Source organism: Mastomys coucha, unplaced genomic scaffold (assembly GCF_008632895.1).
Source record: "Mastomys coucha isolate ucsf_1 unplaced genomic scaffold, UCSF_Mcou_1 pScaffold14, whole genome shotgun sequence".
In the NCBI taxonomy this organism is placed as follows: domain Eukaryota; kingdom Metazoa; phylum Chordata; class Mammalia; order Rodentia; family Muridae; genus Mastomys; species Mastomys coucha.
This window is the reverse complement of record NW_022196896.1, coordinates 128,906,940-128,921,653: the sequence shown is the minus strand read 5'-3', so window position 1 is coordinate 128,921,653 and position 14,714 is coordinate 128,906,940. Positions and strand designations below refer to the sequence as shown.

The 14,714-nt window shown below is 37.0% G+C and overlaps 1 protein-coding gene across 2 annotated transcripts in view; it reads left to right on the top strand.

Moving 5' to 3' along the window:
* The window catches only part of Pja2 (praja ring finger ubiquitin ligase 2), a 57,407-nt gene that overhangs the window by 25,688 nt on the left and 17,005 nt on the right, over positions 1-14,714 (top strand). For both annotated transcript variants that reach the window (XM_031368590.1, XM_031368591.1), the window contains exons 2-4: positions 1,046-1,163; positions 2,540-2,740; positions 4,199-5,243. In XM_031368590.1, coding sequence (XP_031224450.1) covers positions 1,133-1,163; positions 2,540-2,740; positions 4,199-5,243 — 1,277 coding nt within the window. In that variant the 5' untranslated portion in view covers positions 1,046-1,132. The remainder of the gene's footprint in view (positions 1-1,045; positions 1,164-2,539; positions 2,741-4,198; positions 5,244-14,714) is intronic.

The window sequence follows — 14,714 nt, the reverse complement described above, 5'->3', positions numbered from 1 at the left end:
TTTATAAATTTTAAGGAATATGACAAAAAAGATATTGTAGGTATTGAAGGGGGGGTCTATGGGAAGAGTGGTGATACAAAAGGGGAACAAGAATGTGATTCAATTCTATTTACTTAAAATATGTTTTTAAATGTTAACAAATTCAGATAAATGGAAATCATGTAACTTTTCTCATCATAATGCAATAAAAGTTTAAAAAAATGTTTAAATAAGAAAAAATATGTTTAAAAAACTTGTTGAATGATAAGTTATAGTCTTTACTGGTTTAGACTATGTAATAGCATTAAATTATCTGATCATAATGGGTAACTATACTTTAAATATTTCAGTTTTCCATTAAACATTTTTAAGGTTAAGATTGTATTTTTAGGCTTAACAAGAATTTTGCTAATGAGAGCTAAGTGAATTTATGGGAAAGCCAAAGTAGTATAGTAGACACTGACATAGTTAGGCCACTCTTTTAGTTTATCTCAGTTGCTGTGAGAAAACAATGACCACAAGCAATTTGGGGAGAGAAAGGGCTTATTTGGAGTGCAGGTTACAGTCCATCATTGAAGGAAAACAAGGCAGGAACTCCAGGCAGGAACTGAATTGGAGACCACGGTAGAATGCTGCTTACCTGAGTGTTCTCTCAGTTTGCAGTCTGGGACCTCCTGCTCAGAGATGGCATTGCCAAAGTGGGATGTGCTCTCATCCTCATTAGTCAAGAAAATGCTCCTGTCTGCCCACAGCCAGTCCACTGTACTGTGGGGAATTCCTCACCTGAGGTTTCCTTTTGTCAGATATGTCTAGCTTTGTGTCTAGTTACACAAAAACTAGCTAGCTACTGCCCAGTTGGTTCGTCAATAACGTATTTGATTATTTACTTACAAGTTCTGTAAGCATGATTGTTTGGGGTGTTTGTGTGTTTGTTGTTGCTTTGGTCAAATCAGGTTATACTTTTCAAAGTAAATAAAAGGTCAATATCTTCACTAATACTAGTTTTGCCATTTTTTATTTATTTTCTTATTACTAATACTTTGTTTAATGCATTGTTTCCTTATAGGAATTATTTGAAGCTTATTCACTCTACAAGAAAAAACCAAATTACATCCATAATTCTACTGAACTGGAAGCGTAGACGCTGCCATATATGTCACAGTACACTGAAAAAGAGCCGTCGGGTAAGGAAGGCCGATGTTTATGCTTCTGTGTGAAGGACTCCTTTTTTTATTTCCAGGGCACTTTAAATGTATGAAACCAGAAAAAGTGGGTTATAGTTTAATTCCAGCACTTGGGAGGCAGAATATTATATGTGACATGTTATCCTCTGATAATGATCTTATGTAATGACTCATTTGAAGACATCTATAGCTATTTAATATTTGTATAGATTAATTTCTAACTTAATAAAACAACTCATTTCTACCCTACATTCTATTTTGGAGGCTGTTCTTTTAGAATAGTAGTAAAAGATGTTGATTCTTATATTTTTGAGACAAGTGATTAAATACTTTTTTCCTTTTTTATAACAATTCATAATAAATAATTGACTAAGCTGTGGGGTGGTATGCTGTGCACAGACATCTTGGTCCTCAGTCAAGCACAGGCCTTGAACCCCAGTGACCCAGTAGGTGGTGGCTGGCAGGTGTTCGGCCACACCCCTTGGGCCCTTGGCTCCTGTCCCAGCTATAGCCTCCCACAGCACCCCCTACCCCCTGCAGAGAGGTGTGTGGCCATCAGTCACATAAAGCAATGCCCCAAATCCCTGGTGTTCTGTGTGGACTCCATCCCCACAGTTACCTGGCAATAGCCAGGTAGGCCCAGTCCACTCTAAAAGAGGCTGCCTGCCCCTCCTCCCTTTCTTGCTCTCTTGCTCTTACTCTCTTGCCTCTCTTTCTTACCCTCTTGTTCCCTGCTCTCTCTCTGCCTTCCCTTCCCCCACCCCATGGCCATGGAGGGCCTCTGCTTCTCTACTCTCTCCCTCTCTCTGACTTTCTACAATAAATGCCTTAAAACCATGGACTGCCTCTTCTCATGGGGACCCGCCATGCCGGAACAGTGAAGCAGGTCTTCCCCTAATGAGCCGGGTCTATCCTCCACTGGGAGGCCTCCTGTGCTCCAGCCACAGCTGCCAGCCAAGCCAAGCTTCCCATATCCTGCCTTGCCCAGTGGCCTGAGCTGGGCCGGATGCAGGGGCCCCATTTTTGACCCACACTAAGCAAGTTTAATATATATGTGTTTAATATTGTACTCTTTAGTAAAATATGAATTAATATTCAAGTTGTCTAGGTGCTGGTGTCTGCTCTTAGCTTTATATATACCATCCATTTGTGCTTGACTTCTGTGATTGTTTCCTTTTAGAGAATTTTATCTTGCCCTAGGCTTCAGTACATAACTGTTTAGTTGTTTCTTTCATCCATACACCATTTCAACAAAAGCCTGTTCAGTGTATGTAGTTTAGTGAATAATAGCATATTTGTTGAAGCACTTTTACCCCCAACTCCTTGCCATAGTAAAAGGTCATTGCTGGCCCTCTTAATTTAATTTATACTTTCAGTAATGGATCCAGAATCCAACAAGGCTGCTTGGCCTAAACCAGCAGGAGGATATCAGACTATCACAGGCAGGAGGTATGGAAGAAGACACGCATACGTCAGCTTTAAGCCATGTATGACCAGGCATGAGAGAAGCTTAGGCCGGGCTGGAGATGACTATGAAGTTCTGGAACTAGATGATGTTCCAAAGGAAAACTCCTCAGGTATGTAACATGTAGTCACCTAAAGGTTACTTGTTGTACAAGTTACATGGTTTTTACTATAAATATAGTCCATTTTCTATCTTGAATTTTTATTGAATTTAATAGCAGGAACATACACACTAAATACAGAAGAAGATTCAGTAAGACCAGTCACTAAAACACAACTAGTTGTCATGGCGGGGATTACATAGCCATGCCTACCAGCTAACTCCTCTCCCAAGTCTTTTTTTTTTTTTTATAACCTCATCTGCATTTACCTTCAGCAGAATGTAACTGGACATTATTGTTTCCACTTACAAGCCTTGCTGAATTACAAGACCTAGGGAACTTTAGAGCTTTGTTCACAATATTTATTTGTTATTTTAAAAAAAAAAAATGCATTTATTTATGGAAACTAGGCCATGCCAAGTCCTTTTTATGTGAAGTATTTTTTCCTGCATACTATATGTAAGTAACTTTATTTTAACTTCCTCTAGATAACTTAGCTAGCTTATTTTTTCATTATTTTGTAAAATATAAATAAATATCAAGGTATCTGGTAATAGTTATTCAATTAAACCTTAACTACTCAATAGTTTGAAATGTTATATCTAGATATTCTGTACAATTATTCCATTGTTATGTATATTTTATATAAAATCTTCTGGTTTCAACTTTTTTGGTTCTAAGCAAACTGGATGTTGCAGAATATTTTCCTTGTCATTTTTTATGTCAGAATCTGAATTGCTAAGTAAGTCATTCATAGAGGAAGGATTTTCTGTTATAAGATTAAATTTCAGTTATTTCTATGGTTTATTTTATTACAGTAAATCTCAATATCTTTGTGAAATTAACAAGATAGTCAAATTTAAAGTAGTTATAGATTTGATTTTTTTCAGGGGCCAGAATTATAACAAAGTATGACAAATTGAATCAGTATATTCACTTATTTTCCAGTTGTATTTCTAGTACCTAAATTATAAATATATTACAATAATATATTTTTGGCATAGAAATATGAATGTCTAGAAACTAAGATGTAAGTTTTTAATTAACATCAAAATATGATTAGAATCTTCATTTCTCATAGCTCTATTATCTTGTATTAAAATTATATCTGTCATGTTTCTTCTTTTGTTGTTTAATTTTATAATTAAGAGATAGATGAGGAGAACATTTGGAGACAGGTTATTCTTTGGCTGCTTCTGTTTCTCACTGTATAGAAAGCTTCTTTTTTTGTCTTAAAGAAGATTTTTGATGTTGGCACTTCTGTTAAGGGAGCGGGTAATGAGGAGCCTCTCCGGGGTCAGAACTGAGTTCTTACTCTAAGCAGTCTGACTGCGGCAAAGTTAAGGAATATGCAGGTGCTTGGTGTATTGTCAAATAGATGATAATGCAATTTCCATGGAACAGATAGTATATACAATTTTATCTAAATTAATCCCTCCAAAATGTTTTCTTCTGTCCTTTTTTATGAAGGTTCCAATTCATTGGATCAAGTCCATCCTCCTTTACCCAGTGAACCTACAGTTGAAAAAAGGGAAACAGAAATTTCTACTTGTGGTCCAGCACTGAATCAATCCACTGAGAGCAGTCCATCCGTTACCACAGTACGTCATAGTGAGGAAGTCAGGGAGACCTTAGAAAGCAATGCGAGTCTTCATAATCATGCGGAGACAGAGTATACTCCAGCAGTTTGTAATGTCTCAAGTGTCCAGAATGGAATTGCATTGGTTCATACTGACTCTTATAATCCAGACAGCAAGCATGATGAGAATGACTCTCTTCAACTTTGTACTGAAGCTGTGGAAGGTGGGAGACGTCAGAAGGTATTAGGCCATGCAGTCTTTGAGCTGGAAAATGGAGAGGCAGAGATATACGCTGATCTGTTACCATCAGTTCCCTCTCTCAACGGTGAAATAAGTGAAGAGTTTGAAGAGCTAGATTCAGCACCTTTAGAGAAAAATTCTACTGGTGATGCTGAGCTTGTCCATCAGAATGGGCAGGAATTTCAGAGGTCTTCTGAAGATGGCATTGTTAGAAAGAGGCGACAAGATGATACTGATCAGGGAAGACAGACAGAAAATTCAACTGAAGATACAGACTGTGTTCCAGGCTGTGTTGAACAAAATACTAGTGATAGAGCCAATCACCATGGAAGTTCTCCTGAACAGGTAGTAAGGCCCAAAGTTAGGAAAGTGATAAGTTCAAGCCAGGTGGACCAAGAAATTGGTTTTAATAGGCATGAGGCTAAACAAAGAAGTGTTCAGAGATGGAGAGAGGCTTTGGAAGTTGAGGAATGTAGTTCAGATGACCCTATAATAAAGTGTGATGACTATGATGGAGACCATGACTGCATGTTCTTAACTCCACCTTATTCAAGAGTTCCACAAAGGGAAGCAGAACGTAATCGTGTAGCTTCAGAAAATGGAGCCACAGCTTCAGGAAGGCAAGCAGCTCGGGAGAATGCCTTTTGGAATGCCTGTGGGGAGTATTACCAACTCTTGGACAAAGATGAAGACAGGTAAGCTCCATGCAGCATTTGATCAGCTGGGGCGCTGAGCCAGGGTGTTAGATGGTATGTATCCATTATACAAAGTCATGGGTTTAATTGTAACATTCGCATACATGTGTATCTTGCACTTTGATCACATTCAACGCCCTATTGCCACGTTTTACCAGTCCTTTCCCATCTTGCTGGTCACCTTTCTCTTTTCGGATAGTTTCCTTTCCACTTTTATATCTTATATTTTTAAAGCTAGATTCTGCAGAAGAGAGAGCATGCAATAGTTGTCTTTCCAAGTTTGACTTATTTTGCTTTACATGGTAATCCCAATGTGATCCAATTTTCTAGAAAGACATACATTTGTTCTGAGTAAGCAAAACCATATTGTATGTTCACATTTCTTTATCTGTTCATATGCTAGTGGACATCTGGGCTGATTCCTCAATTTGGCTGTTGTGAATTGTGCTGAGATAGAGCCAGTGAGATGACTCTGTAGGTAAAGGTGCTTACTGCCACTGAGCCTGATGACCTGAGTTCAGTCCCTGGGTTTCATGGGGTAGAAGGAAAGAATTGATTCCTGTAGTTGGTCTCCAACCTCTATACATGCACTGTGCCACTCTTACATCTACATACCTACCCATGCATGCATGCACATATTAAATAAATGGGCTTTTAAAATTTAAATAAAATAGTGCTGAAATAAACATAAATGTTGAGGTTGTCTGCAATATACTGACTTAGACCCCTTTGTGATGTAACTTGGTTCTATGGTAGTTCTGTTTTCAGTCTGTTAAGGAGCCTTCCATATAGCTTTCCATAGTGGGTTCGCTGACTCCTATCACTGTTAGCAGTGTAAAAGGCTTCCCCTCCTGGGCATGCTCCCCAGCTCAGGCCTTGCTTTCTTGCTTACAGCCATTCTGACTGGATGCAACAGACTCGTTGAAAATTCCATTTGTGTTTCCCCAGTAGCTAAGGATGTGGAGCTTTTGGCCATTGTACTTTTGAGAACTGGCTATTCAATTCATTTAGCTGTTTATTAATTGTATTAAAGTTATTGTTTGTATACACTTTTTTTTTAAATTAATCCCCTGTTGAATGTATAGCTAGTAAAAGATTTCTTCCCATTTTATAGGCTCTTTACTCTGTTAATTGATTTGTCGTGCAGAAGGTTTATAATTCCATGAAGTTCTACTCATCAGCTCTCGGTTTCATTTCTTGAGCTACTTGAAACCTTTTCAGAAAGTCCTTGCCTATTCCTATATCATAAAGTGATTTACATCTGTTTTTGAAAAGGGTGGGGAAAGGGAATCAAGGTTGATTGGTCTACAGGTGGATATTCAGTGTCTCCAGCACTGTCGGGTAAACAGACTTTGCGTTTTCTCCAGTGTATGCTTATGACTTCCTTGTCAGAATCAGGTGGCCATAGTTGATGGGTTTGTTTCTGGGCTATCTGTTCTCTTTTATTGGTCTGTGTGTCTGTTAAAAAAAAGTACTTTATTGCTAATAAGATGTTTGATGGACTATCATATGTGATCAAGAATTTAGACATCTTGATGATGATATATTCTGAGTGCTAGCCATACATACAAACTGCAAATTATTTTAGTTTCTTTTAGCCATTGTAATAGTTTGCAGATGGTAGACTTTTTGATACATAATGATTATTACAAAGAGTAAAGGCTGATTATTTTAATTAACAATATTTCGGTGAATATAATACATAATAATAAATTTATTGTATTTTTTTAATTTCTTAAAATTTAGAGAGTGATTAAGATCACTGTTGATTGATAATACTGCATTAAGTTTTAGTTAGTACTTAATATATTAATAATTTCTTTTTTGGGAGTCAGAGACAGGCAGATTACTGAGTTCGAGGCCAGCCTGGTCTACAAAGTTGAGTTCCAGGACAGCCAAGGCTACATAGATAAACCCTGTCTCAAAAAAAACAAAACAAAACAAAAAATTCTTTTTATATTGGATCCTATTCTCTCTTTCTATCACAAAACTTATTTATTTAAAAATTAATTTGAGTATAGGGTATAGGCTATAGTCCCCTCATTCTTGTGACTGAAGTAGGAAGATCATGAACTCAAAGCTAGCCTGACCTACATAGGGAGATCATATCTCAAAACAAAAATTCTCATTAAGTTTGGTATGGTAGATAGTATTTTTTCCTCCATTCATAGATGATGAAACAGGTATAGAAAGTTAACTAGTATAATGTCATATGTGTAAGTGTTATAACTGAGACTTGATTCTTTGAACTCCAAGAGGATATATTCTCTATCATTGTACTATGTTATTGCCAAGACTTTCTAGTTCCTTTTCAAACAGATTTCTTCAGTGTTACCCAAACTATAAAACAGCAAAAATGGGAAGAGGTAGAGGAACAGAGAGCTATATTTTATACAACTGCTAAGTTTTTATTGCTAGAGTCCAGATTTTTATGTATCTTTTAAAGCTACTTACAAACCTAACAGTGCTCCATTTATATATATAATTTATTTTATGAGCTGTTAGAAAAAACTTTTTAACTAGGAATGTATAGAGAATTTTCTACTTCGAATATGAAAATATTTTATCTCATACCATAAAAGAATAAATACTTGATTGTCCTTAGAATTATGAATTAAACCATTATAATATGTAACCTATTATAGGAGCAGTTTAAATACAATTTTGATAACTATTCTGAAGCTTAAAAAGGTTAAGGGAAGGCAGATACTTTTGTATGCCTGTGTTTTCTTTGTTTGTTTGTTTTACTTTTTTTTAAGATTTATTTTATGTGAGTACATTGTTGCTGTCTTCAGACACACCAGAAGAGGGCATCAGGACCCATTACAGGTGGTTGTGAGCCACCATGTGGTTGCTGGGAATTGAACTCAGGACCTCTGGAAGAGCAGTCAGTGCTCTTAACCTCTGAGCCATCTCTCCACCCTTTGTTTTACTTTTTAAATCAAGAGAAAAGCTATTTTTTTTTTATTTTACTCTCAGAGTTCAGTACCTAACTGTTAATGAAAAAAAAGATCAGATAAGAGAAAATAATGGGGAATATGACAACTGAGATTTAGAGGCTACACTATCACTACAAAAATATGTTCTGAAGTAAAATTGGTCAAGGAAATGGGAAATGTACAAACTCAGTGTCACCTTCTACCTCAGCGCTAATGCAGAGAGAATTCTTCTTACACTATATATAGGCCTTTGTGAAGCCATTCCCAGTCCTTACTATGCTGTATGTGACAGAGGTTTTATTTCAGAAATGGAGACTAGCTAGGAGGATGCCTATATATTTAATTCAGCAAATAAATTATTTGATCAGTGACATTGTTATAAGTAGCTATTAAATAGATTGACATGTGCTACAAAATAAGTTGGATAAGTCCCTGATCTCTATGAGTTGGGAATTACTAGAAGACATCTAACATACAGAACTCTAATAGTTAAATTCACACTGCTCTGAGCAAGCTGTAGGATAAACATGTTTTAGGAGAGTAGATGATAGAATTTTAGGAATTAAATCACAAGGTTCAAATTGATTTGTAAGACTACTTGTCAGTTAAGTGGAATTAAGGTATTTGCCATGGAGGCCAAGGGCCTTTTAAGACTTATTTATTTATTTTATGTGAGTGCACTGCAGCTGTCTTCAGACACACCAGAAGAGGGAATCTGATCCCATTACAAATGGTTGTGAGCCACCATGTGGTTTCTGGGAATTGAACTCAGGACTTCTGGAAGAGCAGTCAGTGCTCTTAATTGCTGAGCCATCCCTCCAACCCATGATCTTTATGCAAAATCTACAAAGTTCCAAAATCATAAATCAGCTACAAAACTTAATCTGAAATTAACTTTTTTTGATAGATATTCTGGATCCAAACTAAAATAAGACATATATTTCAAGAAATCATATTTTGCTCCAGAAACACATGTTTGAAAAGTATTTGCTGACCTAGATTCTATTGGGTGTTATCAGCCATTGCTCTGAGCTTGGGGAAAAAGATTTAACTTCTGAATGTTCAGCTCTAAGATTGTTGTATTTGATTGTGAGTCTCTATCTACTTCTAGATTACTTTTGAAAAGAAAAAAATAGGTTTTCAGTAGTTTTTCTTTTGCAAGTAGAAGGTGGTTACTGGTTTTTCCTAGTTGCACATTTTTTGAAAAGAAATTATTTCACTAGTGTCTTCAGCATTGTGGACCCACTAGAGCAAAACAAAAATAAAGACTCAATATTGCTAGCTTTTCAAGTGAAATTGTTAAAAATTGTTTTGTTTTTGTTTTTAAATCGACCCTAAAACAAAGTATAGTTCTTATGGTTCCTGCTTTTTAAAATTAGGGTCTCCCCAAGTGTGTTGTTAGTATGTTTAGAAGTAATGTCAATATTATGAACAGTAATAGAGGTTTGTAGATACAGTGGACATCAGGAGAAACATGAGCGTTAGTAAAAGGTTTTCTTTGAGCCCGGTTACAGTCCATTGACTGGTAGAGCTTCTTGGGTGCCAGAGGGGTGGACAGTGGAATACGAGAATAGGTCTGTGTTGTTTAAGAATCACAGAAGCGGGGCATGGAGAAAGACACGCACCTATAATCTTTGCACTTTGGAGGTAGGTAGGAGCTTAGGAGTTCATAGTTTTCCTTGGATGTGGAGTAAGTTCAAGGCTAGCCTGACAGTCATGAGATCTTGTCTTAAATTTTTTTCAGAATAATTTTTGAAGAATAATGAGTCTACCTTTGACTCCATTTGTATTTTGTAAAACCTTAAACTGTATTTTAGGATTGGATTATTGCAATAATATGAATGAATCTTCTTGTTACTGATCCCCGGTTTTTGCTTCTGTTTCTTGCTCATCTTATGGAACCCTGCTAAGTGCTACTTACCAGGATGCGTTTTAATCTGGTGCCTACCCAATGCCGAAATGGAGTAGCCATGGACTCCAGCTTGCTTTTGACCATGCTTGTCTACGGGTTTTACTCTGTGCAGCTCTGATAGTAGTACACTGGAGGAAGGGGGAAGCAGTGACAGTGCACTTTTCTAAAGTGTCTTTAAAAAGGAAGTATATAGAACCCTTTTAGTTGAGTCTGAAAATTAATTAAAAGAGTTAATTCTCTCCTTTATATAACTTATCAGTGATATTCTTGGAGATATTTTGTTAGGTTTGTATTATGAAAGTAACATTTATAGAACACTTATCAAGAATACAATGAAAATTCATTTGGATACTGTTAGTTATTTTAATTTAGCTACTTAAAAAAATAGGTGAGTCATCAAGTAAGAGCGCTTTTGCTCTTGCCAAGAACCCAGGTTTCGTTCCCAGCACCCACAGTGTAAATCATAACCATCTGTAACTCCCAGTTAGGGAGTCTGACACCTTCTGACCTCTGTAGACACCAGGCATGCCTGTGTACAGATATGCACCAGCTAAGTGCACAATAAACAAATATATCTAAAAACCTTTAGTAGTGATTATACATTCTTTATAAGTAGAAGATTTGATTAACATGTGGTCACTGTCTTCCCTGAAAAAGTCTTAAGTGATGGCTTAATCATAATAGAATGCTGCAGTCTATCAGGTAAATGTTCCAGCCAGTGGCATTGCTCTGGGCTGTTTGACAGAAAATGAGTGCTACATTGTTGAATTAGAACTGACTTTTAACAGTCAGTGTATAATTACTAGACCTGGATCAGACTGAAGAACTAAGGTTAGCATTTACTCTTCTGAAATAAACCCTGAGAGCTGTAGTAACTGAGGACAAGGATTGATATGGAAGGGAGGTGGAAGTGGAGGGTGACAGATGGGAGGAGAATCTTTCAGCAATACTAGCACTTTTTTTTTAAACTTTGGGCCTGTTTTGAAGAGAGATATGCTGTCCTCTGACTCTTTCTTAGAGCACTTGAAGCTTTTTTCAGAGTTTTTTCTGATACTAGGACTTAATCTTGCCTAAATGGTTAAACAAAACAAAGCAAAAAAGACAGTAATATATAGGCAAACCTTCAGAGACAAATAATGGAATCCCAGCTACACCGGAGGCAAAGCAGGAAGATTGAAAAAGTTGTAGGCTTATCTGAGTTATAGAGTCAGGATGAGGCTAAACTATAGAGTCAGGATGAGGCTAAACTTAGCAAGACTTCCTCAACATAAAAAGTAGAAATGGGTTGGAGATACAGCACAGTGGTACAGGCTTCGCATGTGTATGCCCTAAGTTTAATCCCCATAACCACACAAATGCGAACTAAAAGCCTGTTTCTTTTGATATTATTGGGAGAATAAAATGCAGATTAGCTCTTTTTTAAATTTAATTTGATATATCAAAAGGTATCAGACCTTGTTACAAGAGTTCTGTAAATATATAATAATGCTCTCTGAAACAAAATGAGCATTTCTGACATGGCAGGTGCTACCCCAGCAAAGAAAACAGCAAACCTCCACAAGCAGCCATAACAAAGACCTTAAACCACATGCTTAGACATTCTCACAGACTTCTGTCGGTGTTCAAGAGTCATCTAGTGATGCCAGCACTCAGGAGGCTGAGACAGGCAAGGCTCCATGAGTCTGAGGACAGCAGGGCTGCTATGCACAGAGAGACCCTATGGAAAAATCTTTAAAAAACAACAGAGAAAAATAATCACATACCTCTTCAGTCTTCATGTGGTGTATCATTGGCATGCTTCATAGATAACATTTATAGTTATATTAAAATCAAACAGTAACTTAATATCACCCTCTTTACACATGCAGTTGATAACCAAATGAAGTTTTTAACAATGCTTTTTTCATTATTGAGACTATTATATATCTTTTGATAATAATCACTCCAAACTCCTTCCAGATCCATGTCTACTTCCTACCCTACCTTTATTTAGTCTGTGACATCACTCTCTCCTTTTTTATTGTAAACATTTATTATAATAGTCCAATCAAATGCAGTACTTTATTTGTAAATCTCAGAAGTAACATAAAATACTATCTAAAAGCAACCTCTTATTCCTTGCCTCGCCAAAGAAGTGGTTGGTTTATCTTTTTATCCTTATACCTGTAAGTAAGTGGTGTTCAGGTAGAGCTGTAGTCTGTGACAGGGAGATCCTTTGTTTGGACCTCCACTCTGAACACAGGATTTAAAGGATTACTGTAGGGTAGATTTTTTTTTTCTTAACTAGGAATATATATATATATATAATTACTTAGATTATAACTATTTAAAACTGAAAAAAACACCTTATTTTCTTGCTCATGAGGAAGCAGGTGTCCTAGTTTGGGTAATGGTCTAGGGTATAATTTTTTTATCTTTAGTGTGAAAAAAAGACTAAAGTTGGATTTCCTAGGAGATTGAAGTCATCAAGATAATTGAGCTGCTATAGTGTAGCTTTTCTTTGGCACAGAAAAGAGGAAAATTGTGGTCAGCCAGCAAGCTACCCACTGATATATCTAAAATGATAGAGCCCATTCTATAAAAGAAGTTAATGTTTGCCTATTAAACTATCTACCTCTTTTCAAAAATTGTATTATATATTTTGTCTCCAGTTTTTAATCTAAACATCATTGTAGGCTTGAAACATGAAAATTAATATCATTTTATAGATGAGGAAATTAATCACAAAAAATTATCATGGATTCTAAGGGTATTATTCAGGTTTCAAATCTGTGTGACTTCACAGCGTGTTCTTAGAAACTTGGCATTATCAGCATGACTTTGTGTCTCCAATAAAGAAATAGGCTGGTGCACGTCTGAAAGTTTTAGTAGTAGAAAGTCAACATGGTTGTGGGCTCCTCTGACTTTCTGGACCAGTTAGGATTTCATTAATATTACTAGTAAATATTAGTCACAATTATGTAACATTAATGTAATAATTAGTAACATTCAGAGTGAAGTAATACTAGAAATCATGTGTTTCAGCCACTTGTTACAAATATGCACATGTTTTTTGGAACATCCTTATAACTACCTTCTGCTAGCCTTTTCAAGTCAAATAATACTAATAAAATTCTACATTTAAAGCTGAAAAATTATGATTGAAAAGTCTTTAGTATCTACTAAGAGTGAATAAACATTTAGCTCTTCTGTGTTTTTGGAAACTGCTAGTAAGTTATTAAGGAAACGGATTTTATATAACAAGGAAAATACCTTAGATCGATTAAATTTTGCAATACTATTTGTTTTAGTTAAACAAGACCAAATGATCCATGAATTGGGCATATCCCAGAACTAGAGCAGGATGTGAGGCATAGAAAACACCTTACTAACCACAGCTTAGTCAGTCTTCACAAGTTACAGCTTAGTTACCTGGCTAGGCCATCCACAGCCACCAGAGCTTGGTGAGGAAAGCTCTCGGTGGGTCTGCTGTTGTAAGCCCAGATCCAGTGTGTCTCACAAATTTTCCTTAGTGCTTAAGAAAAGTAAATGCAGTGTTAAAGAAGTAGCTATAATACAAAGATTTGGACCAAGTAAGCCACATGCCCAGGCCATGCTCAAAAGGCAATTTTATGACAGTTATCGTCAAAGAAATGAAGTCTGGTCCAGTCCTGAAGGGCGAGGGGCCAGGCGGTTGTGATGGCATTTTGATGCATTGACGTACAACACCCAGAGGACAGTGATAGTCTGTGTAAGGAACGAAGGCGAGCATTGCTGGCTGCTTCAGAGTTTCTCCTTTATAAAGAGCTACTGAGTGTTAATAATACAGGCCCAGAGTATCTTTTTTTTAAAGGGGTCAGTATATAATTAGAGAATTGTTTCTTTTACATCAGGTGAGTAATACATACTCATTTCAGACATTGTTTTTGATCCCCAAATTGCGTTTATTTTTTTAATTAGTTATTTTTATTTAACTAATTATTTTATTTATTTTACATTCTAAATGTTGCCCTCCTTCCTGGTCCTCTCTCCATGAGTTCTTTACCCCATCCTCCCTCCCGTTTGCTTCTGAGAGGTTGCTTCCCTACTCACCCACCTCAACCTGCTAGCATCCTCCTTCCCTGGGACATCAAGTTTCTACATGATTAAGCTCATCCTTTCCCATTGAGTCCAGACAAGGCAGTCCTCTGCTACATATTTATCAGGGGTGCCACAGAGCAGCCCATGTATGCTCTTTAGTTAGCCCCTGGGAGCTCCCAGGGTGCAGGTTAGTTGAGACTGTTTTCCTATGGGGTTCCAATCCTCTTCAGCTCTGTCAGTTCTTACCCTAACTCTTCCACAGGGGTCCCCAGGCTCAGTCCAATGCTTAGCTGTATCGGTATCTGTCTTAGCTGCTGGTCGGACCTCTCTGAGGACAGCCATGCTAGGCTCCTGTCTGTTAGCACAACATGGCCTCTGTAATAGAGTCAGGTGCCTGTGCATGGGATGGATCCCAAGTTGGGCCAGTCTCTAGATGGCCTTTCCTTCAGTCTCTACTCCATTTTTGTATCTGCATTTCTTTTAGACAGGAACAATTCTGGGTCAAGAATTTTGAAGGTGGATGGTTGGCTCCATGCCTCAAATGGGGCCATGTCTGTCTAC